Source organism: Poecilia formosa, unplaced genomic scaffold (genome assembly GCF_000485575.1).
Source record: "Poecilia formosa unplaced genomic scaffold, Poecilia_formosa-5.1.2 Scaffold3, whole genome shotgun sequence".
In the NCBI taxonomy this organism is placed as follows: Eukaryota; Metazoa; Chordata; class Actinopteri; order Cyprinodontiformes; family Poeciliidae; genus Poecilia; species Poecilia formosa.
Window position 1 is genome coordinate 3,964,668 of NW_006799942.1, and position 26,044 is coordinate 3,990,711.

Below are 26,044 nucleotides of genomic sequence, written 5' to 3' on the forward strand. Positions count from 1 at the left end.
CCAAAAATTAAAAAGATTTATTGGAATATATTTGAATAAATTTGCAGGACACAATGCTTAATTAAGAAGTGGTAGGAAAGGAATACATGGTTTTCAACGTTTTTCTTTTAAATAACACCTGGAAAAATTGGGTTTGTTTTGATAAATTATGTTGCCACTATGCTTAATTTGTGTGAGCTGAATTGATAAATTAATAAAGAGAAAACTGAAGGAGCTACAGTTCAGGTGAAAGAAATCTGTTCGTGCTGTTAACAGTTTGTTTTGCACGCCACAAAACTGGCCTTTATGAAATATTGAGAACAAAAAGAGAGCTAAATAAAGCAAGTCCTCGTTGTAGTTTGCCACAAGTGATACAGCAGATGCAGGGAAGAAAGTGGCTCTGGTTGGACACGAAAAAAAAAAACTCACTGAATATTGCCTTTTGAATCTTGTTTAAACTATGCATGGGTCATTAAAAGGGATATATGGCCACATATAAAAACACACTGTGCTGACTTTGCTCCACCTTTCTTGCAGACCAAAGGCTTGCAGAATCCATGCGTCCCTACCTGGATGAGCTGCACGATGTGTGGCCTTGGCTGATCCTTGCAGCGCTCTGCGGAGGAATTGTGACTGTGACCACAGCTATCGCTATCCTTCTCGCTAAGCATCGATTCAAAGCCTGGCCTCGCAGGAAGACTTGGAAAAACTTCCTTGCCTTACCAGAAAAGCAGCCACTTATCTGGAACAATGAAACTGAAGCCAGCCACCGTAACTACCAAACAACTATGTAATTATTCATTGCCAAAAACATGGGAGTATTACTAATGCTTATCTAAATATATCTGTTGCATGCATTTAGAAAACTATGTAAAATAACAATGTTTACAATTGATTACATTTTAATAAATGATATCAAATTCTTCCAAAGCATTGATGGAAGGATGCAGCACATGCTTTTAACATATGTTCTTGGAGTATCGTCATTTTTCAGAAAATGTTTTCATGATTCCAGACATGTATTCTTTAGCTTTATTATGATCATTTTGAAAACTAAGACTGATTCACTTTATTAGTTGTGAACTTGAGCTTTCAGTCTCTTTTTGAATGAATTAGGAGAACCTTATGTTTACAATCCCTATTAATCCTAATCCTTAACTTATATGGGGAACTTTACAAATACAGCATAAAGTCACTCAAGAGCATAAAGTTATTCAAGGGCAAAGCAATTTGCCCTTGTTGAATGTACATCAATAAACCTATAGATTTATTGTAGTTAGCATAGTTTACTTATCAAAGTAAAAAATACACAAGGCAAAACTGTAAGCTAAATGAAATGCAACTTGAAAATGATAACTGACCCGTAACAAATGGGAAGAGAAAGAAGTAAGCTTTGCTAATTGAACTGTAAAAGCCTGGTTGCAGTAAATGGGATTTACATAAAAAGCAGCTTAATGTAAACCACAATTTGAAAAGAACAAAACAAGAAAACAGTGCCCCAGAGCAAAGAGTTACAGACTCTGGATGAAAGCACTATTCAGCGATAAACATAATTCTGCATTAGACAAGGAGAGGATGCCAGAATGTTGGGTTGGTACAGATTGCCTCAAGAATAATAATCAATTCTCAGAGGCCCTGATGGGTGCATGGGGTTACACACCAAGTAAGATCATGTAAGGAGATGACAGTCATTGCTAATAGAATGAATGGACAGTTGTCAGTAGAAGATATGGATTTTTATTTCATAGCATCACTCAATACTAGGTTTAATGTCAGTGTTTTCGGTGATGATCAGCTCTCGTTCTGCAGAACAAGCGATTTAACTTTTAAAACTCTGACGGATGAGACGTGGAGTCGATGTTTTCCATGTTTTACATGCGTCCCGACTCCAACACAGCTGAATCAGTGGATGAATTACCTATTCAGTCTCTGATCTAGTTCTGCAGAGGGCTTGTAATGAACCATGCACTATTCTGCTGGAAGGAGCCCACTGGGTCATAAAGCAATGGACATGATGCGCAGAAAAATTCAGCAGACAAAATTAATTATCAAGTAGTTAGGGAGTTAAATTATGTCCATACCATTACACCACTATAAACCTGAAAACTTCAGATAAGTCCTGAGGGATCCGTGCTTCAATGTCAACACCAAATATGTTAATGATTCATGTTTTGTCCGTGCTTAGTGTGGTCTTCTGCTGCTGTAGCACATAGGTTTAGATATTTTTTTATTTACTACATATTATCAAACATAAACCCAAAGTGAAGAGAGCTTGCTGCCACATGACTGGTTGATTCTCCAACTGGTTGATTCTCCACCAAGTATACTTGTTTAATCAAGTATACTTGGTTTAAGAAGTATACTAAGCACTTGATAAACTGGATAGCGATAGTAAATCCTGCTGCTGTGGTGAATATGTGATTCAGTAATAATAGTAAAAGATACTGTGACAGTTCATTGGTCAGCTGGTTACCATGGAGACTGTATATGGCTCGGAAACATTCCTGACCATGGAGCCACACCGGTTTCACACAGCCTGCTAGCATCAAAAGATGTGATAGGTACTGCTGGCCTCTTAAAATAGGAGTAGCATCAAGTCTTTTCCAGGCACATAGTGCCGTTTAACATTTTTCAACTTTTCTACTTCTGTACTGTTCAGCAAGTCCTCGGTACCAGGCTTTATAATTTTGAAAATTACAGGGTTTTGCCTTTTAACTTTATATTCCAATTTAATTTGTGTTTCCTATCCTGTCACAATGTCAATAGTTGATAGAGAAAGATTAGAAAAATCTATTGTAGCTTACTCAAATACTTTTTTTTATTTTTTATAAACAAACACCAACACTCGGCTTTGAATTTGCTGAACAAAAATTTATTTTTTTCCAGGGGGTGGAATAAACCTGTTTCCTAATGTACCTCTTATGATGGTCTCATTAAGCCAAATAAATGTCAAACATTCTAAACTTAGACACATGCTGTCTAGTGTATCATTTCAATAACAGTATTTTGCTCAAAATACTTAGTATTCATTTGGCATAGTCAAATGTTACATTACATTCCCATTAAAACCGCAGTGTGTTGTAGTCACAAGAAATAGTCACTCAAAGCAAAAGTGTACAAAATAAATGCAGAAGATAATGTAAAAAAAAAAGCCTAGAGCAAACCTTTATTTCCACTGGAACAAAGGTAAAGCAGAACCTGAAGAACTAATATTTTTTAAACAATGTTTATTAAAATATATTCCATTTTAAACACATATAGATAACTGGAGGATTGAAATTTGATTTGGTAGAACATCTCTTCATCACGCAGACAGCCTAAATTTCTTAGGACATCAACAGAAAATAAGAACTATTCAATAATTTATCTAATAATTGAAACCAAAGGATGGAATGACAGAACATTACACATCTGGAAGTGTGTAACTTCCAATTTCTCAATTATCAGAGAATGTAAATGTACAGGTTGAATCATCTTTTACCCACCATTGTAGAGAGATGGTCACAACTGCAGACTATTATGATTCAATATGAGCGTCCCCATCATCTCCGTCAGGTTGTTTTTAAAGAGAACGACAGTGCAAATACACAGGTGAGTTGTTACCTCACTTGATTAAAGTCTACAATTGTCCACGTAAAAATATTTCTAAGATATACTTAGCACTCAAGCTTTTAATGAACTCCAATATTTCAGAAAAAGGCCAGAAGCAATTCTGATGATGAAGATAGATAAGGGAAAAAAAAAATGCTGTGAATGTCAGAGAAACATAAGAACGCTATGACTGCAAAAGAGGCAATTCTTTAAAGAGGTAAATAAGTTAAAGTATTGCCTTTCCTGCCTTTGAGTAAGCTAGACAGAAAAATGTCATCATTTGTCTTCTTCTTCATCATCACTATCACCCTCTTCTTTCTTTTCGTCGTTCTCTTTGGGTGGGGTGACGGGAGGTGGCAGGTCCAGACGAGCCCAGGACATTGGCTCCGCCTTCTTCATGGCAACTTCTATCTTGGCCGCCATCATGTTTACCATGCTTTTGGTCACATCTATCACCTGGAAGGTGAGACAGAAACAGCAACTTGTTTAACAGCAATTAAAATGATTTATGAACACACTTTTGTGTGTGTGTTTTTTTTAGTAAGAGCCAAAAACTCCACTAAAGTAAGACTTTCTAAATCAAGCAGGATTAAATTTGCGTACTTTAAAGATTTTCCAACTTTAAATGGACATGTGCGCAGGAGCCCTTAGCAATGAAAGAAATGATGAAAAAATGATGCAAGGTCAGAAAACATAGTCCAACTGGAAACTAATAACCGTTTCCAGAGACAACTAATCAATTTATATAAACTGTCTTCATCGACTGATGTTCCACTTAAGTGGATACAATGAGCAGGGAAATTAATTTGAGATAACTTGTTTTTAACTAATTAAAATGATACATTTCAATGTAATATATTTCAAAAGATACCACAAACACAAAATTCTCACCAGATGTTGAAACCAACTTGTACACTCTATCCAAGCTTTGCATACCCTGACAGCATAATTATGTGTGTTTTGGTCTATAACTTAATCTGGTAACAAATAATGTGTTAAGTATTTAGATAATTTTCATGGAGCATACATATTACTAAGGTCATGAGTCAATGTAGAAAAGAAAAGTAGTACATACCTGTAATTTCTATGGTGATATGTTTTCTGTATGCACCTACGGTTCTTTGGTTACGCTTCGATTTTGTGAATAAGAACATATTCTAAGTAGCACAGTGTGAAATGTTTTTTAGAAAATGAGATGACACAAGATGACACCAGGCTCATCGGTTGCTTTGGGTCTCCCACGGCAACCTGTTTGTAACTGTGCTTGAGGCTGTGGCTGGCCTGTCCCCATGCAGCTGCTGACACACTGAGGTTGCAAGCAATAGAAGCAGCTCCACTGGAGCAGACATATTGATCAGGACTGTCCTATTTAAACTATTATTGACATGGGATTTATTCATGTCAGTAAGATATACCAAATTCTCACATAATGCCAACGTTAAAACACAACCAGCACAAGTTTTCCTTATATAATTAGAACTGCTGACTGCACAGAAACAGCTTTTTTTTTTTTTGGCACAATTGTAGGATTGTTGTTTTTACATTAACAGGAAGCATTTTTATGCAATAACTATACAAATGAAATATGATGCATAAATGGCTCTAACATTTTGATGAGGTGGTTTAGCTCATTCATTTTAATGAACAGAGTGGTTGTGAACAGACTATGAGCTGGCACGGTGCGAGAACGCTGGCTACTTGGTGAGAAAATGATTTGCACACAAGCTGGATGTGCAGCTTGATGTTTGTCCTTACACCATCACTACTAGTTTGTTGTGTAAATGACTCACTACCTGTTTTTTGCCCAAAGTGTCAGGGTATTTTACCAAACTTATCAGTGCTACTGTATTTAAAGTATTTATATCAATAAGAGAATGTGTACAGTTTTAAATGTGCCAACCCCACCTTCTCCCAGAGCAACTGTATAATAATTTAAAATGATAGTTTGTAAACCATCCAAGTGTTGTGCAACATTAACAAATCAGTCTGTATTGCACATAAAATATAAATATTAATTGCCTTTCAACCCTCATTTAGGATAATCTCAAACTTGCATTGCATTAACATTTTTCCCCCAAAAAATGTAGATGTGCAGAGTGAAGAATCACATGTATACAGAAACGGCATATTTGCATTTACATTTTTGCATATCTAAATGAAGGACTTTGCCATCTAAACTTGAATGTACCTATTTCTGTATCATTTGGGATGTGCAATGAATTAAACCATAGTTTATGGCCTCAAACATCTGGGTTTGTTTACATTGAAATGTGTCTCTCTATTTAGACTTAACTCCTCTGACTGTTAACATTAAAATATTAAAAAACTGAAATATTTATTTTCAATATAAAAGCTAGTTTTTGTCGATGTCTCCAGTGTACTGTCAAATCCTTAGAAAATGGTGCATGCACAGCACACATAGAACATAAATCATTAAAGGTTTATTTTACTGTGGTATTACTGTACTTACTCCCCACAAGCTGATATCCTGTTGAAATTCCTTCTCGCCATCAAATATAATGTGGATGTTGAGCTAGAGAAAAAAATGAAATTGAATCTTAAATAAGTAAATGAAACTCTAAGCAGTTCAGGAAAGCACAGAAATAATCAGAGTGTAGTCGGCCTCTCACTGTAGTGCTGTTGGCATCCACATAGCTTAGCTCAGGAAGGGCATTTTTGGCGTATATAGAAATGATGACCTGTGTCCCTGTCTGGTGCCAGTCGAACCGGCAGGGGACCACCTTCTTCCCCTATAAAGAGAATCCAGTTAAAGTAAAGCACATCAGTCAACTTGTCCACCTCTGCTGCATAGCAACGTCTTCATTGTTAAACGGCTTTCCAGAAACCACTAGATGGAGTTCCAGCCAAGGCTCCTCATAGAGTTGCACCACAAAATGATCAATTGCTGTCAAGCTGGCACACATACCGCATCTTTTTTCCTCCATAGATGTGCTCCCTTTGTGCAGCCCTCCTGAGACAGGAAGGTGTTAAAGTCAGAGGTTTTCCTTTTACAGCAGCTCCAGTATTTCATCCTAGAGAAGCAGGAGAGAAGTAATTATTCTTTTACAGTTGCCACAAGAGAATGGCGACTGATAAATGTCAATAAATAATGGTGTGGGGTGAATTTTACATTTTATAAGCGGTGTGTGCTTAGCATTAGCATTTATACCAACCCTTCATGGAAGATGGGGAATCCAGAGTGGAATGAGCACACGTCTGAGTCACTTGAAGGTCCCTCAAAAGTCTGAGGTTAAAAACAAAAATGAGATTTAAAAATACATTTTTTAAAAATATTATTGATAATGTTTTATCCAGTCATAAAATCCCTTTTTGTTTTTGATTCAGTGTTTATTTTGTTGCTAAAAGTAGGGGCGCACCGATTCCTGGCCAATCGCAATCACCGATCTTTAAAAAGCCTGATCTAACGATTCCGATTTTGGCCGATACCGATTTTTTGTCTGAAATGTTGCTAATTATAGCATGAAAATCACTGAGTTGGCAACAGTGGGGAGACTTAACTGCGGACATGCAGACATGACCTGGTGTGCGGGTCTGTCAGTGAAACCTCTCTCAAAGTCAAGCAAAGAGGACAGTGGTTGATTTTTTGACCACTGTTGAGGTAGATAAGGTCAGGGGATAAGATCGGTTTAACATGTAAGTATTGGCCGATCACTGATCTCCCAAAATTAAGGAAATCTGGGCTGGTTCATTGGTGCACCCCTACAGAAAAGCATACGATGAAGAAGAACTTAGTCAATTCTACTGCTGCTGACAGCATAAGAACTTTTGACTATTATGGTAATAAGAGATATCAAGGGTTCCTACTCATCTTTTATGTCAAAATTAATTACTTTTCCATGTCAAAATTAATTACTTTCCTACACTAAACTTTTCACAATTTTCAGTGCTTTTCAGTCTGTTTCTAAGGCTTATATACAAAAGTTTACAAGGAATTAAAGGCAGATATTTCTACAATGAATGGGCTTTAAAGATGAATGCTGCAACAACAACAAATAGAGAGTGTAGGGAGAAATGAAAGCAAGAGGGATAGATGAATAAAGAAATTAATGTATGCCTAGGTAAACATATAACTGGATAAACATTAATAAATGGATGAATTTTAGACATAAAAACACGAATACTCCTATCAGCTCTATTAACTCAGCATGTTTTCTGTTCGAAGGGCAACAAACTTCAAATAAGGCATGCACATATATTTTCCATAATTGGTTCATTTGTTATCATCCTCAGTGACTTTATATTGTACTATTGTGCTGTTTTTGTTCTTGTAAGTTTAACTGTGAAGCTAAAGAGAAACCTCTCATTTTATCGCACTATGTGTTGTAACAATAAGCTTTATTCTTTTCTGCTCTTTACTGTGTAGGAACTCTGGAGGTCACAGTAATATTTGTACACAAAAACAAATAAAAACAGAAGAAGACTAATTTAGATTCACATCGAACCCTCATTCATTACAGCTTAGAAGCAAGAAGCCGATGAGAGTAGGTATACAAAATCAGTTCAAGTATAATTATGCAAATCAGACAAGCTACCAAACATGTCAATGTAAATTTTCCTCAAAATTCCTGTTCTGATCTTGGGGTTTCTGCCCTGACAGGTCTGATTAGCTTGAATGAAAAACTTTGCTTTCCATCCACCCTGCAGAAAATATGGAGCTTAAATTTCCCCTGAGTACTAACTTTTCTTAAGGGGGGTTTGGAGGATGGTGTAATGTCAAACAATAAGCTCGGATCATGGTGATTTTTTTTGTCATAATTACACACGAGCATATGTTTTTGTATGAGAGAAAATTGTGGGATTGCTGTAAAGGCAATGACATTGCTTGTCCAGGAGGAGTGAATGCTGCAAGTCACTGACTCAATGCAATCTGCTGAGTTTCATTAGAAACCTTATAAACTAATTTGAATAATTAACTGAACTTACTGTACTGTTCGATTTCATATGGGATCATTCCAAGTGTGATTGAACTGAAATTGTTATACGTTTTTGTGAATTGGCTCTATGTAAATAAACTGAATTGAATTCACCATTTAACTGATTTCCCGAGATGAGCAGTGCTACAATTAAAAGCAAAAGTGCCACATTTTTCTACAAAACACCAAAGATTCACTTACTTTTGTACATCCTCCATTTTTACATGATGTTCCGATTTTGATCTCATCGCCATCTTCCTCTAGACCGTAAAACATCCAGAGAGAAGAAGAAAAAAAGAGAGAGAAAAAAAAGAAAATCATGCACATGACAAGATTTAAAAAATGTATCATCAGTTTTGATGTGCTGCCCTCTAACTGTCATCTTTAACTCGAATATCATGACGTGAATGACACAGATGATGGGAAATTCCCAGTGGTCATCCATTAAGTTCTACTTTTAACATGACCTTCACATCTGCTGTCAAAAGCACTGTTCATATGATCTTGTAAGTACTAGATGACGAAAATGTATTCAGCAAAGATAAGAAAGAGGAGTAGACGGGAAAAGAAAATCAAAATCTGTTTCCCACCTTTTGTCTCTGTTATATTTTCGGATACTTTCAGTTTCTCCAATGCCTGCTTCAGAGAGGAAGAAACTTTGTGCTGCAGTCTCACCATCGGCTCATCGGGACTGTAAGGAAAATAAATATCTCAGGGAAAAAAAGGCTTTTATGAAGTTTAAACAGTCATCATGGCACTATTAAATCATAATTGTTTCGCCAGTGTTCCCTTTTTAAACACTGCTTCAAAGACAAAAAAAAAAAACAACAACAAACAAACAAAAAACTAGTCTTGCTGAGGCTTGGAACTAAACAAGTACAATTTACAATATAGAACAGTCTGCAGATCTAAAAGCATAAATATTCAGCACAATGTCCCAAAGGAACAATGAATGCAAAAAGCACATCTCTGCCCCGTTTTCCACTGTTCAAATATTAAATAACAAACACCCCCAATTTAAACTTTTACTAGGTGTATTTTTGTGTTTAGTTCAGATATTTATACTTCTCTTTCACTAACTTAGGGAAAAAAGCTCTTGCAGAAACCGACCTTGGCCTGTGTATCGCCTCCTGGGGTTTCGGTGCAGAGATGATGTACTCATTAAACTTTGGTTTTTGGGCCTCCAACTCCTTTTTTTCTCCCGATGTTTTCACGTCTGGTTTCACCGGCTCAGGAGGCTTCTCCTTGTTGTGGGGTCCCTTTGTGCAGCCCTGTGAGAAGAAAGTCACTGTTATTGAACTCGTAAAAAAAAGTGCTCCAAGGCCAATGGGGCCAAAAAAAGAAGGCGGTAGTCAATATCTGCTCAACAACAAGACAATGGAGAGACAACTGGGGGAAATGGATGAAAAGAAACATAAAACTTACAGCGATGCTGAGGAAGTCTGAGAAGTCGGTAGTTCTTCTCTTGCAGCAGGACCATCCCTGGAAAGAAGTTACCAAAACATTAACTTAGACCAAAATGTTTGAACCAAGTACAAGCCATCAGTACGCTTTCAGGTACAATACCTTCAAAGCATCGTGGAACACTGGGACTCCTGGGTGATGGGTACAGGCATCTGTGCAAACAAAAAACACTGCGTTGATTAAAGCTGTACAAAAATATGGGTATGAATTTAATCAATGCTCTAAAAATTGAACAATTCAATAATGGGAACTCACTGAACAATTCAATATTGTATGCATAATTATGATAAATGAACATCTTTTATGCAGGTGGTTAAATTCTATATTCTGTTGTTCTGTAAGAAAATGTGATTATGTGTAGATATGCACCAATCTCTATTTTCTATCTTAGAGTTTTGTATATTGCAGTATTTTTTTTTTTTTTTTTTACAAATACTAATTATAGCTGGTAGTGTCTGTATACGATGTTATCACCAACCGAAAAGATATCTGATTTAAAGGAGTCTGACAGCAATGGCAGGTCAAGCTGAAAATTGATTCTGGTCAAAAGATTTCTTGGTGCACCTCCAGCAGGGATTTCTAAATAACTGTTTTTATATATTATAATCAATAAAACATATAGTTATTCAAAGACACTTGCATCCAAACTGAGCTATTTGCATTTTCCCAAATTATGCCAATTCTTCCGGCAGCAGCACTGCAGCATGAGTAATGCTGAGCAATAACAATGCCACATGCCAGCTACGCTAACGCTACAGGTGATACTGATGTTTGAAAGCAACTTTCAAAGGTCAGTGAAGCTCCTGTATCTGCAACAACAAAGTAGTAAACCTCCTAGACAACATAAGCTGACGCTGTCTGTTTAAATTTAAATTCACTGACACAGGGTGGTGTTGTGTCGGTCTGAGCTCTCATGTCGAAATGTGCTTCAAAGGTGCAAAGATGGAAACATTCCGCACCCTTATCACAAAATATGGCATTTCAGTGTGGTACGAATCAACGTCAGAAAATATGAATTAGCTGACGGCTCAGTCCGCTACTAAAAAGAGAAGCAACAAAACAAAACAGCTGCAACTCTGTTTAGTTAATCAAAAATCTGGGTAAGACCACATTGTGGGTTTTCTCAGAGCTGCATTCTAGACACGTGTCATATTATGTTCTGTCATGTGGAAAGTTTGTACGACTTCAGCAAAGGATTAAACCTCATATTGTGCAAAAAATAAATAAATAAAATAAAATAAAACAGTGCAGCATGAATTTTGTCAAAACATCGAAAATACAGCTTATTTCATCCTGAAATAGGATTGATGTGCTATGTTTGAGATTTCCTAAGGTACAATGTACCTTATGCTAGTAGTGTGTGTACTCTAGTATGAAGAGCCCCCAACAATAAATTACTGTGCGGTAAATGAATAATAAAAGAAAAAAAAAAATCACATTTGTAGGGAGAACAGGTGATAAATCACTTTCCATGCAGTTCCACTGGAGCTGTGCCTCTTCCGTGCTATTGCCATAGATACACCACTTAGATATCCCTAAAGGTAATTATAATATACTCTACTGTTATGATAAAGAGACATCCTATTAAAATGGAAATTAGACCTTGACTCGGGCTTCAAGTGTCTTGGCAGTACACAGTATTGGATTGCTTGAAGACAGAAGAAGATGATTCTAAGGGAGTTGAAGAATTGGTGAGGGCTCTGCTATGGGAGCTAAAGACAACATCCATAGGAGTTCAAAAGCCTCTCGGTCTGTGTCTTCAAATAAACAATAGCATAATACACAAACCTCCCCTTATGATATTAAAGAATGAAGGGGTATTCGATCACATTTGCTCCTCAGCGGTTTTTGCATGTTTTTCAACTGAAGAAAGAAATCATTCAAAGATCACAAGATCCCTCTACATGTGTGAGAAAATAAGAAATCTAAAACATTTGGGGTGTTGTAAACACTCCAAAGTAGCACCATAATAAAAATAAAAAAAATCTATAACTTGTTTTATTTCAAGGTCATAAGTTTAATAAAATTAAACATATCAGAAATTTATCTTCAGTTTTTTTTTTTTTTTTATTCTGGTGATATCTGAACTGTCATCTCCCATATGATCTACTGTTGCACTAAATCCTTGTTGTGTTGGAGGTGAATCTGTGCTGCAAACTCCAAGTTAGTAGGAAGAGTATTCTCAATTTCCACAGATTATGGTTTAACTGCAGGCAGCCAAAAGTGAAGATCTGACATAAAACTTTCATCAGGTAAAAGCCCTTTGGTTGTTGGTAAAGGGATTACAAAGCACGCAACTTATTTGTTCATTTAGAAGTTTCTGAGACTTTCTTTCCTCTGCCAGTTACGCCTCCTCGAGAGGAGGGAAAACAGGTTTCAGATCCTCAGTTACAATTTTAGTTAGCATATATATTAACTACAGTGTCATACAGCAACATAGGTGACTTAAGCTTTCTTGAAAACTTTGGACTCAATGCAACTTTTAACATCAGATACTTGTCCTGAGCATAGCACTCCCTGATGTCATTAAATGGCACTCTGCTGTGAGCAAATGAAAGCTGTAAACTGATAAACCTTTATTTCATTGTGTAGAAAAGAGTTGTGACATTTATCCTTGAAGATAAGTACTTGGTGACTGCGGTGCTATTGTAATTATGTAAGCAAGGGAATGAAGTACCAGCATAATTGTAAATACATTCTGTCACTTTCTAAGGTTTCGTTATTGCAGGGTTGATTACAGATGAACAGAAGCTGAAAATCTTTACTATAATTTATATAATCCACGATTTTGGTTAGCTGATGTGCTTTAAACATAAACAGGATTGTTATCAAAGAGGAACACCAACCTCATAGATACAGTTAAAAATGAAGTCTTATTAGATAACTCTATCAAACCCTTTCACTTGTTTTGATTTCAGAAAGAAATATATGCTTTTTGAAACCTTGACCGTATCTCCTTACAGATCAAAATTAAACAGATGTAAAAAAAAATTGACAAAGGCTAGGTTACAAATACCAGGCAGTTAGTTACATAATCAATATACAAATTGACACATTGTGTTATGATCTACAAATAATTTATTTAATAAAAATATTGATAAATAAATGTGAACTAGTTCATATTAGGAGTAAATTTAGTCCACCATGTTTGAGTTCTGAACTATTAACATGAACTAATTCAAATTTAGCAGGATGAAACAAACTTAGACTAGTTAATGGCACAACACCAAACACATGGCATACTTCCTGAGTATTCTGCACTTAGAGTAGGTTTTATGGCTGCATTTTGTTGCTTTACAAGGATTTAGTCTATATTATTGTAAACTGAGATTGAAGTCAATGAAATGTAATATTACACATTGATCGTGAATGAATAAAATCTGCTACAGGTTTCTTGTTAAAGGTATAAAAATGTAATCCAAAAGACAATTTAAGGGATTACAGGTTTTCATGGAAATACAGGTCTAACCTTAAGTCTGACTTTTCACTTTTCATTAAAAACAAACAATCGTGTTTTTTTGTTTGTTTGTTTCTTTGTTTTTTATCATTTCCGGACCAAATTAGTGGGACTTCTGAGTTTGGATTAATTTAAAGAACGGAAAAAACGTTTGTTTTATGAATCCCTCAAAAGAGTGCTGATCAAAAGCTGATATGTTGTCCGATTTACACTGAAAAAAGCTGTTTCTCGAGAGGTCAGAAGAACGACCTTTTTACTTTTAAACCCCACCAATGAGAGCTAACAATGCTAACACACCACTATTATTCTGGTTTTGATGAGATATACAAGCGATGCCTCACGTGTAATAAAAGTGTAGGCTTACGGGTTCATGAAACTTTCAGCTCTGCTTGCCCCACGTTGGTTCAATTAAGTACCATGTTAACTTGCTTATAAACCTAACTAGCATCAAAGCTCATGCTAGCATTAAACAACACAAAGCTTGTTCCGGGCAACGGTAATTTGTAGTAGTTGTAGTTGTAGTTGTAATGAAAGAAGTACCAACACCTAACATGAAGTTAGCTTACATGGGCCCAATAGGCCTGCTCGCTGTAGAAATTTCCAGATGATCAGAGGTTAGCTTGCTAATATTCTCTCAACCTCCGTGGCACTGCTACCTTACTGAAAGCACGACTCACCGTCTTGGTTGTTCTCTGGATCAAACCGCTGTCCGCATCCCTTATTATAACACAAGACAGACATGGTGATGTTAGCAGCAAATTTTAAACGGCGACCAAGACTTCTAACTTGGGAGTTTGTGTGAAAGATGCAGAGAGATGTGCCGCTGCTGCCGCTTAGCTGCCTGTGTACCGTTTCCCTGCTCTCACTTCCGGCTGTTGTCGGCTATACTCGGCAAAACTCGGAGACCGCCCTCCACCTAGCTCCATCCGGAGAGCGTGGTCCCACATCAGCGTCAACTGATGCTGGCCGCTTTGAAACTTGCGATACAGCTCCATGGCACCACGGTGGCCACGGACTCTAACCTTGCAGCAAACGATCTATGACTGCTATAAGGTCAATTTACCATTGCACACAGCCCACTGCACCCCGGGGTCTATCAGTCAGGTGCTTGCAACTAGGGCAATATTTGTTTAGTTTTATGAGGACGGCTGCATTCTAGCAGTCAGCCTCCTGTTGGAAAAATTGGTTGCAAATGATTTTTGTTCTGTTGTCGCGCTCGTCTGTTTTTGCGCGTTTTGCATTGCTTTATTACTCTTTTTCTAATTTTAACGGTCAAGGAGCATGGACACGGATTTACTTTCACTGACCACATCTGTTTCGTCAAAAGGTAGGACACTTTGCAATTTGTGATCACATCTACACAGAGTATCGCAACTGGAGCGGCATGCTGTCGCTTGAAACTGCCATAAACTCATGGATTTCTGCACAAAGGCGAGCTTTGCTGGAGCCGCATCAGAATTGGAGACGATAAGTGTCCCCCCAACATCTGCTGGGACCGTCTCTCAGTGGTAGGTTTCTGTCGTTAAATTATGACTAGGTCTAAGCTGGTTTTTGGGATTGATGTCATGTCAGTGCAACACAATTAGTCTGAGTCGTGTGTAATTTCCCTTTTCCTCTTTTTCTCTCTTTAATAATAAACTAAAAGATGTATGGAATCTCAGCAGTATTTTAAAACACATTTAGTTAAAATATCCATGAAATGCAATCAAAACATATCCAATTGTTTTTCTTGGTTTTGGAATAAAGTGATATGGATGAATCTGTCAAAATGAATCTGTTACAACAGTATCTGGCCAATTCAATTTCTAAACAGGGTGACTTTTGAAAAAGGTTTCCTTGCAGTACTGCCTCTTCTTAAACTAATTATAAAGACTGAAAATAAATTTTAAGATTACAACAATTGTTTCTGATAGGCCGTCTGTTATTTTGCCAAAAAGCTTTATTTTCTGTTAACATGGAGGATGGGAATGAGTCAGTGATTGTCAGGGCATGATACTTATTTCATGGTATCACAGTTTTTATTAAATCATTTTAAACAGTAATAAATCATATATAACTGCTCATAGTAAAAAAAAAGAAAGAAAAAAGTTCCCCTTTTTCTTCAGATTTCTTTGGTTTTTTCTTTTTTTCACACTTGTGTTTCAGATTTTCAATAAAATGTTAAAACAAACATGTCTTAACATGTAAATGCAAAAAGAAGGTTTTAAAGAAACCCATTATTAGGGGCAAAAAAAGGTATACAAACCAACCTGAACCTATATGTACACAATATGAATCCGTCTTGATCATGGAGTAACTTTCACATCTGTGATTCAATTTCATTGGCCACACCCTGCAGTTGTTACTGCCTGAACCTGCAAAATTAAGAAATCCCTTCATTTGTGTTGATGCTATAGGTTGCTTTTCATTCTTAGGATCTGAACGATTTGCCATAATTGATAGAAAAGCTCTCTAACACACACTTAGATTATGAAGGAGGACAATGACCCAAAACACAGCAGCACCTCTGAATGCTTAAAAACACAGAAGGAACATTTTGGAGTTTCCTAATCAAAATTGAGATTTGATTGTGATCCTGTGACATGACCTAAAACAAGCTGCTCTTTCTTAAAATTTCATTCTTTGCCAAATTGTTTAAATTGATTGAATTTAAACAATTTGGCAAAAAAAGAGTGGACCACATAGATAAAAGAGAGTCATTGCCAATTATTACAAACAAAAATGCTTTTCCAGTTAGGACCTGGTTGAATTGAATAGCATTTTCTTTTACCTTAATAAAGAAAATTTTAGTTTCAAATACTGTACATGTTTTGGTTATCTAATTATGAATGAGATTAAAATGAGTTTGATGATCTGAAGTGTGATGAGAAAGCAATAATGGAAGAAATTGGACAAATAGTTTCTTCCCAGCAATGTAGTGTCCATGTTTTCCCAAGATAAAAATATTTTCAGCTGTCCATGACTTTCTATAAAGCAAAGGAGAAGTGCATTAGCCTTTTCTCCACCAGCTTGGCCTGTGCAGCAACAAGTGGGGGAAGAACAGGTCTGCATTACCTCATTCTTTAAACAGCTAGAACCCCCCTCCCCCCACCCTCACTTTTTCTGAGATGACATTATGGGAATTTTAAACCATAACCATGGTACTATGGGAAATTTTAACTCTTTCAGAAAAAATGACATAGTAGTCACAAGTAATAAATGTATTGCAGCCTTCTTTCAACCAGCTGACACAGCAACATGTAGGGGAGGGGCAGTGCTGCACTAACCCTCAAGCAGCCAAACAAAAACTCTGGTGTTTGGCAGTTCTTTTAGCATCTCAATAAAAGGACTTCATTGGAAAACAATGAAAGTGAGCATGTTCGAACTTATATTATTTTTATACCATGGTATCTTCACACCAGAAACAAACCCATAACTTAAGTTGGGTTTTATATTTGTTGCCTAAAGAGATCTCATTTTATCATTTTCAGAAGTCGGTGTCAAAATGCAAGCCGCTGTTGTACGGCCAACTGCGCTGTCATTAACACAGGACAAATCTCTACTCCTGAAATGTCTTTGTAAGTTTTTATCCTATAATGATTATTCAAATCTTCTTTGTAGACATATCTTAAACATGTATCAACTAAATTCAGGTCTGTTCTCTGTCGTTTTTTTTTCTTTAACAGGATGTCTCAGTGATGGAATATTGATGAAGCTTAATCTGTGGGGAAATATGTTTCCTCTACCCACTTTTTTTCTTTTCTTTTGTTTTGTTTCATGCATATTCCTCTGTTTACCCAACGTCCAAGCCCAGTTTTTATCCACACCTAGAGCAGGACAAGGCTTGTTGCTCTTCACCCAGCCATCCTATAATGCTACAATCTTTGAGAACTCAGCAGTAAGAACCTATATCAGAAGTGAGGTGAAAATGGGCATCGCTCTTGTGCCATCCTGGCCTTTAGACTTAAAATATTCAATTGAGTCTGGAGACACCGATGGCATCTTTCAAGCTGAGGAGTTTGTAATGGGAGATTTTTGTTTTTTACGTATAAGCACTAATGGAGGCAATGGTGCCACGCTGAACCGGGAGGTACAGGACAATTACACTCTGACAGTCAAGGCATCTTCCCATACTGGTCTGGAGGCCTTGGTCACTATATTTATTAAGGTCTTGGACACAAATGACCTCCGACCACTCTTTTCTCCAACCTTCTATTCATTTGTTGTTTCTGAAAGTGCACTCCTGGGCACCAGCATTGGACGGGTAACAGCCACAGATGCTGACATTGGCTCCAACGGGGAGTTCTACTACTTCTTCAAGAACAGAATAGAGCTCTTTGCCGTTCATCCAACCAGTGGGGTCATAACCCTCACAGGTCGACCCAGGATAGACAAGAGAGAAAGATTTGAACTGGAGGTGCAGGTGGTTGACAGAGGAATGAAACTCTATGGAAATAATGGCGTCAGCAGCACTGCTCGGTTAGTCTTAACTGTGGATAGGGTTAATGAATTTGCTCCTGTTCTCAGTGCAGTAGCAGTGGCTCCGTCTTTGATAGACAAGGACCTCATCTATGCCATACTGACTGTGGAGGATAAAGATGAGGGGTTATCTGGGGACATAGAGTGGGTTTCCATTATCGAAGGAGACCCTTTTGAACAGTTTGCCATTGAGAGATTAGCTTTTGGGAACAAATATAGGGTTAAATCCTCGGAGTTGATCAACTGGGAAACATATCCCTATGGCTGCAACTTAACTTTCCAGGCCAAAGACAGAGGTATACCTCCAAAATTTTCCAATACTCAAGTTGTTCAGTTAGTGGTTACAAAGCAAGACCCGGTATTGGCAAACTTTGAGAAAGATGTTTATGTAGTCAAGGTGAGTGAAGTAGCTCCCCCAGGCACTATTGTGGAGGTGGTGAAAATATCCCCAGCTCCTCTGAGTGTCAATTACAGTTTCAGGAGCCTCTCAGATCCAATGTACTTTGATATAAACCCTTTGACTGGGATTATTATGACCATAAGGCAGCTGACAAAGATATCCCAGGATTTCATGGAGATGGAGGTAGTTGATTATGTCAGTCAACAGCAAGCGAGGGTTCAAATTAACATAGAAGATGCAAATGATAACTCCCCAGTGTTCAGCAAGCCATCCTATGATATTGCAATTAATGAGAGCTTACCTGTAGGGACTGTTGTTCTTGTGGTGTCTGCTGTGGACAGTGATAAAGGAGAAAATGGATATGTAACTCACACAATCAATGGTGAGGAGTCTATTCCATTTAGTATAGACCAGGACACAGGGGAGCTGACGATCACAAGAGATTTGGACTTTGAGTCCTCAGAGGATATTTATATTTTTGCAGTGCGAGCCTCTGACTGGGGTTCGCCCTACAGAAGAGAAACAGAGGTTAATGTCACCATTCGGGTGGTAAATATTAATGATAATAAGCCTGCTTTTGAGAAGGTTTCTTGCAGAGGCATGATAAGCCGTGATTTTCCAGTGAACCAGACCATTGTTACTTTGTCGGCCATAGATATCGATGAAGTTGGAATGGTGAGGTACAAGATACTGTCTGGGAACGAGTTAGACAATTTTGAATTAAATCCTAACTCGGGGGCTTTGACACTGAAAAGATCGTTTGCATCAGACAGTTTAAAAAATTCGATATTTAACCTGAAAGTGACCGCAACAGATGGTGAGATGTCCTCTGATCCAACATTCGTTAATATATCAGTGGTGAGAGGCAGGATGCCACCCGGTGGGTTCACCTGCAAAGAGACCAGGGTAGCTCAGTTTCTTGCAGAGAAAATGGTCTCCAAGGCATCTGCAATGGCTAAACCAAGGTCTGATGAAAGATACATAGACCTTTTCTCTACAAACAAACAAGCTCCACAGTTTGAAGCTCTGCCTACAAGCATTCTTGTACGAGAGGATCTGAGTCCTGGCTCCAGCGTTTTTCAGGTGCGGGCACGAGATGCTGACATTGGTTTTAACGGTCGTGTTCTTTTTTCTATTTATGATGGTAACAAAGAGAACAGCTTCAATATCAACATGGAGAGTGGCCTGATAACCGTTTTGCAACCACTGGATCGTGAGCGACAGGATCGCTATTTCCTGAATATTACCATCTATGATCAGGGAATTCCTCAGATGTCCAACTGGAGACTTCTTACAGTGATCATTGAGGACGCAAATGACAATAATCCTCAATTTTATCAAGACAGTTACTCTGCCATTGTTTCAGAAAACGCAGACCTTGGCATGGAAGTTATTGCAATTACTGCTTTTGACAGGGACATAGGCCAGAATGGACAGTTCTCCTTTAGAATGCTCACCAGTGTCCCTCAGTTTGGTATCGACAGTGAAACTGGAAGTGTATTTGTTGCAAGTCAACTGGACAGAGAAGCACATCCTGTATTTATATTGAAGATTGAAGTGAGAGACAAGGCCGAAAGAGGCACCCGGAGGTCATCAGTAACTACTCTAAGCATAATAGTGGAGGACATCAATGACTGCTCTCCAGCTTTCATCCCCAGCAGCTACATTACCCGGGTACCAGAGGATCTGCCCCCTGGAACTGTGATCACTTGGGTGCAGGCTCAGGACCCAGATGTTGGACCTGGTGGACAAGTCCGATATTCATTGATCAATGACTTCAATGGCACTTTCGAGGTAGGTCTTGTCTGAGTATGCATAATCTATCATGTTTTGTGCAGCAGAACGTCATTATTGACATGCAAAATTTCACTGTTTCCCATGTAATTAGCAGAAATTAGGTAATCAATGATAATTAAATCTATTTCCATTTGTGAATCTGAGAAATGTATATATTTTTAAAAAAGCCCCACAAAGTGAGCCCAAAATCAAGAGATATTTTAATAACAATTTCCGTAGCCCAGAGAAAATGTATTGAAATCTCAACACATTTTGCAACTGGTTCATATTTCTTTCAGTCTCAGAAAACCATTTTTTATGGACAAAATAAAAATAAATAAATAAAAATAGAACACATGCCGTAAATCCCTATTAGGCATGCATATGTACAGTTTTGTGCAAGATTTTTCTTATATTTAAAAGGCAGTCGATGAAGAAATTGACTGTGCCCAATAAAATTCTCTGTGCAGATCAGTGCCGTGACCGGCATACTGAGGATAAACAAGGAGCTAGATTTTGAGACAAAACAGTTCTTTAACCTGACTGTTGTGGCAGAAGACAGAGGAATCTCAAGCCTTCGGAGTGTCACATTTGTGGAGATTGAGGTGCGTAAAAGAATCGCACATAATTGGCTTATGTCTCTGAGGGCAAACAAACGACATAAATCCACACACTTTCTTCCATCCACATTAAAATCAACTATCACTTCTCTTCAGGTGGCGGACGTCAATGAAAATTTGTATGCCCCCTACTTCCTTGACTTTGCTGTGAAAGGTTCAGTAAAGGAGAACTCTCGCACAGGAACAAGTGTCCTGACAGTCATCGCTAAAGATGATGACAGGGGACGAGATGGCGTCTTGAGATACTCTGTCCGTGGAGGCAGCGGACTGGGCACTTTTACCATCGACGAAGACACAGGTGTGACACTGGATCAATTTCGAAGCCTGTTTATGTGAAGTGGAAATCCAATAATGTGCAGCACAATGCTTAGAATACTGATAACTAAATGAATTGCAAATGGGGAACCTCACCAGGTCATAAGCCTGTAATGACGGGTTCCACATATGTATGATTGCTGTTCCGTTTTGTGTTTTTCATTACTTTTGTGCTTTTTTTGGTAAGTGACGAAACAGCCTAACCTTGTGACCTCAAGTTTCTTTCGGAGAAAAAAAACAAAAAAACACCAATAAAAAAAAAATGAATATTAGGCGTAGAAAGTTAGGGCAGTGTGTTGTACAGCCTTAGTGAGAGTGTAGCTGTGACCTCACACAGGAGCTGTGTACTGGGAGATCATTACTGTAATGATGGCAGCATGGTAGCGACAGTTGCTGAGCCTCAGGCAGCACCATATAACTGATCTAGTGCTGTGCAGATAACAGTGATCAAGGGTGTCCTGCGCAGCAGCCCACCGTTTCTAAGTATTGAGAAATAAGTGACTTATTTAAGAGGCGTGACCCAGTATGAGAAGGTACTTGAAATACAGTAGGTGCAAGATACTGCAATAATTTTTCCATGAAGAATCGTTGCAGGATCTTGCCAGAACAGCATCTACCGTATGTCACTGGAGGTTTTAGACCTATTTTTCTGCATCTCTTTCTCCGTGCTGGTGAAACATTTAAACTGGGTTTGTTCAGTTCTACTTAACTGCGGAGCGCTCTGGGAATTAGTAAGACTTTTTATACATTTGCTGGTTTTTAATCTTGCTGTTGTCGCAGCCAATGTTGTAAAAAGGATTAGCCAAAGTGAGAATAATAAGTATTTGTAACTTTATTATTTAAAGCTGTCTGTCAGTCCTCTGCTTGCTAACATGCTCCTCTGAAATGGGCAAGAAGAAAACCTAAAACAGAAATGTTATGTATTAGATGTGACTTATTCAGTGCTTGGTATTTTTAATTTATGGTATTCATTTTAGCATGCTTTAAAGGCTCTTTCTTTTTCAAAACAAAAAATATTGCTCTCTTGTTTTAACATTTTCATGGTACCTATACAGGACCTGTATGTTTCAAGGTATTTGACAGTTCGTATTGGCAGACATCATAGAACTGATTAATGAAATTAATTAGTTTATGATTTATAAAGCTGCATATGCAGACCAAAAGTTCTGTGCAAGCAGTGGGAGTACAGTGAGGAGTAACTGCAATACTAATTGGAAAAAAATAAATATCTACTAATATTCCTGCTCTGAACTTTTGCATGCATTAAGTGGTACAAATAGTGTTTTCTCTAGTGCCCTTTTCCCCTTACCTCATGTTGCACTACTGTATATAAACTACAATGGAAGCTTGTATTGACATTTAACGGGGCTAATTATTATTGACTATAGTTGAGAGTGAAGCAGATGGACAGAGTGAGTGACACTGAGTTAGCTTTTATGATGTGTTCCAGTCTATCAATTAAACTAAAAGCACATTTTTATATGAAAAAGTATATAATTCAGCATTTTTAAATTCAGTCACAAGCGTCATTCTTGTTAATGACGCTTGTTAATGGTATTGTTTATGGTTATCACCTGAATGCAGCTCCAGTGTAAAAATATAGTGCAGTGAATTCCAAGACTCGTTAAAGCTGTGGTTGACATTCCACCAAATATTGATTTCGGGACTCTTCTTAAGTTAAAACAATAGAATTGTTCTTTTAAAAGTGAACATCGACTTGTTTTCTTTTCATTGTTTTTAGTTTTGAAAGTACAGCATTTTTGATATTTGACAATCCTCCATTTCCTGCAAATAAGTGTTCAAATATTGTTATCTGAATTTTTATTTAATACTTTAATGTTTACAAAATATTTTATTAAAAGACAAATACAACCAGAATAAAAAAATGCAGTTTTTTTCAGATTATAACTCTACCTGTTAAGAAAGAAAAAACAGCTAGCCAAACCACACTAACAACGCAGTTATGAGTTCTTCCTTTTGTTAAATCGTGAATTAACTGTAACAAATTCACACCAAGGTCTGATTACTGCATGTTGAATCCAGAAAGTACTTAGGCGTAACCTGTCTGCCAGCACGAAGTAGGCAAATAAGTCTCAAAAAGCAACACATCATGAAAAATGCAAAGGCAAATCCTTTTTCCGACTATATTTACATATGCAGTCTCATATGTTTACTGTCTAGTTTGTGCTCATAAAGAAACAATGTTGGAATACATGAAGAAGCCCTGCTCGGAGTCATCATTCACTTTGGTGTTAAAACCTCAGTGAGGAACCTCACAGACAGTGAGAACGTTTATTGAGTGCAGATTTTCCAGGGGAAATCAAACTGCTTGTTAGAGCAGAAACTAAAGGGAGAGAGGAGTGGAAGTGAAACTGAAGAGAGGAAGGAAGAGGATGCAGGGGGGGGTCTGGAGTGCATAAAAAGTGTCAGAAGAAAATACAGCTTTCTTCCTTCCAGGTTCTTTTATGTTGTTTTTTTTTATAATCTTGGAGTTATTTGTTGTTTTTCTCTCCTAATATAATAAGCATAAAAAATACCGAAGCCATTTTGTGTCAAATGAAAAGGTTGAACAAGGAGATGTGTAATTTGATTTATTTCATTGTGCTGAAGAAGTCAGCTGTGGACAGCACTTCGGTCTGTCCTTCTATGGTGCCTTTTGCTGCCGTATTGAGTCCCTGATCTGGCTGCATGTGAATCTGGCTCTCACTGCCAAACTCAGTATATGAAGAAAATGGGATTTAGACAGAGAGAGATGGAAAAAAAATGAAATGCGGATAAAATTAGAAGGAATGAGGTCTTGTGTTTAGGTTCTTTTAACGTATGTCTTATATCAGCCCTGCTCTTAGTTTCAAAACAGGCTCTTTGATGCATTATGTAGGGCATGATGCCTTCGTTGTCTGGAGTATTTTCCACTGATAAAGGCCTTCTATTCCTCTATTTGATATCTAGATGTTTCTTCCATGTCCATTAAGGCGCTGATGAAAAAAACATGGTCACTTTATCAAAAGAAATGTTGGATCCTTTCTGGCTTATATCCAAAGCTGGCTGAACTTTAAACAAAAATTTGTATTCCTGTCATTGGCCAGGGAGGACTAAAGCTTCCCAATTTCTCATTGGACATCTGTCAGGAGCTCCTCTATTAGTGCACTTTGCAAGCTCCATATTTGTCACAGTCAAGATAAAGTACTTGTTAAGTCACATGGAGACACATTTAAGAAGCATACATTTCACATTTATTAAAAATTAATGGGCTGTACTTTCATGTTGCATGCAAAGCAGTTTCTGAAGAGAAAAATGATGACAATATTTTTTAATCAGTCTTGGCATTGATCATTTGCTAGCATTAATTAGATAGTTAGGTCACTAACATGTTTCTCATGGATGGGGATGTAAACGAACCTGATGGATGGATGTTAAACCTTTGCTGGGCTGCACAACTTCTGGATTAGAGAAAGTGGCGTGACCCTTCAATTTTTTCTTGTCCACTCTTTCAAGTGTGTTATTTATGGTGAGAATGGAGGCTGTCAAGTCCGATTCATATTGAATCTGGTGAATGGTGGCTGTCGGTTTTAAAGTTCAAAGAGCTTTTGAAAGAGCCAGCTCTGTTTTCCTTGTCTCTCTGTCGGGACTATTTGACAGCGATGAGATGTGTTTTGAAAAGGACATGGTCAAGGACGACAGGGCAAGCATGTGTCTCAGCAAACACTTTTGCTATTCATTGCATGTGTTCTGGGTTGGCTGCTTAGTCCTAATTTAATTGATGGTTTCCCCATTGTTGGCACCTGATTTGTGTGAAAGTACATGGGGTGTTTGTGGCTGACTAGCAAAGTTAGAGAAGTGACGTATAATAAATATTATATATCATGTTTTATATACATTTTATTGAAGATTGTAGGAGTTCAGGGTCAGCATTAGAGACACACTGACGAGTCTCAATATGTTTATTTCCCATCTTTTAAAGGGATGAATGCAGATATGGTCATGACCTGACTTGGTGGAAATCCCTTGCTCAGCTACAGCTTAGTGAAGCCTCAATAATATCAGCATTATGTAGAAACTGGTGTTCCAATCACCATAATTTAGGGTGTCCAAAATAAGCAGATAATGGCCAACCTTGTGGGGGGTATGTCTGCATCAAGCAATTTGCAAATTAATATTTGAAACATAGCTTAAAACAGAGTTCAAAACTTCAAGTTCTATGAACATTCAAGAATTAAAGCCACAAGCAAGTAAAAATAAACCTGGTCGTTGAGATCTAAAAGCACTTCCAGGTTAGTCTGGAACACTTTGCTGCAACATGGTTTAAATATGAAAGATTAATTTGGCACATCATTAGGCACTTTCAGCATCGCAAGGTCACAAAATGATATAAAATACCTATCAGTAGCTATTTATTTTTATCTATTCTAATAACTGTAATTAAGTTTGTCTTTGCAAAGAGACTCTAATAAGCAGCAGGTCTAGTAGCAATATTTGGGTTTTGATAACCATATAAGATCCGGAGTAAATGATTACTTCTCATTTCAGAGCAGTAGTCAAAAGACTGTAAATTTATCAAGTTCTAAACTTCAGTGCCAATTTGTTAGGCAGTTGTGGACATGTGATGCAATTCCAACATCCACATTTCCAGCATTTGGCAAATATTCTATAGCTGATTCACTTTAAATCAGCTCAGTTCAATTCAGCTCAGCTGAACCATAAACAGATATATCGCACTTTTAAAAACATCTTTGGCATGTTTCATGAAATTTAACCGATAAAGCACATTACCAATATGTTTAACTTACAGAAAACGTGTCATCTATTTCACACTGCTGTAATTTGGCCTTGGTATTTCAGAAATATTCCGTCATTAATGAAAAGAATCATTTGGACCAACAACGCAAATGTTTTCTTACTTTCTCATGGCTGTGGGGCAGGAAGGTTTAACGTTAAAAAAATATTCAGCTTTTACCTTTTGAGTATCTACAACATTCTGTGGTTCTCATTGTTGAATTCACTTAGCTTTATTTTGAATAAACGTTGTAGATACTGTTACCACACTGCAAAG

The 26,044-nt window shown here is 37.5% G+C and overlaps 3 protein-coding genes across 6 annotated transcripts in view; 2 read left to right on the forward strand and 1 right to left on the reverse strand.

Moving 5' to 3' along the window:
* The window catches only part of LOC103140502 (tyrosinase-like), a 5,875-nt gene extending 4,770 nt beyond the window's left edge, over positions 1 to 1,105 (forward strand). Inside the window, exon 5 of the mRNA XM_007555688.2 lies at positions 517 to 1,105. Coding sequence (XP_007555750.1) covers positions 517 to 773 — 257 coding nt within the window. The 3' untranslated portion in view covers positions 774 to 1,105. The remainder of the gene's footprint in view (positions 1 to 516) is intronic.
* A 1,724-nt stretch (positions 1,106 to 2,829) lies between these two features.
* On the reverse strand, positions 2,830 to 14,280 carry chordc1b (cysteine and histidine-rich domain (CHORD) containing 1b). The gene is made up of 11 exons (XM_007555696.2): positions 14,103 to 14,280; positions 10,071 to 10,120; positions 9,930 to 9,986; positions 9,615 to 9,775; positions 9,095 to 9,195; positions 8,706 to 8,764; positions 6,744 to 6,814; positions 6,497 to 6,602; positions 6,201 to 6,320; positions 6,041 to 6,103; positions 2,830 to 4,026 (listed from the first exon to the last, which is right to left on the reverse strand). The coding sequence occupies exons 1-11, from the start codon at positions 14,164 to 14,166 to the stop codon at positions 3,847 to 3,849; spliced, it is 1,032 nt and encodes a 343-aa protein (XP_007555758.1). The 5' UTR covers positions 14,167 to 14,280; the 3' UTR covers positions 2,830 to 3,846.
* Positions 14,281 to 14,416: 136 nt separating this feature from the next.
* fat3b (FAT atypical cadherin 3b) overlaps positions 14,417 to 26,044 on the forward strand; it is a 76,814-nt gene continuing 65,186 nt past the window's right edge. For 2 of the 4 annotated variants that reach the window (XM_007557990.2, XM_016673461.1), the window contains exons 1-5: positions 14,445 to 14,933; positions 16,896 to 16,982; positions 17,091 to 20,077; positions 20,530 to 20,664; positions 20,776 to 20,977. In XM_007557990.2, the coding sequence (XP_007558052.1) occupies positions 17,114 to 20,077; positions 20,530 to 20,664; positions 20,776 to 20,977 (3,301 nt within the window). In that variant the 5' untranslated portion in view covers positions 14,445 to 14,933; positions 16,896 to 16,982; positions 17,091 to 17,113. Of the gene's footprint in view, positions 14,934 to 16,895; positions 16,983 to 17,090; positions 20,078 to 20,529; positions 20,665 to 20,775; positions 20,978 to 26,044 lie in introns of all 4 variants that reach the window. The other 2 variants (XM_016673453.1, XM_016673454.1) reach the window with 2 other exon arrangements.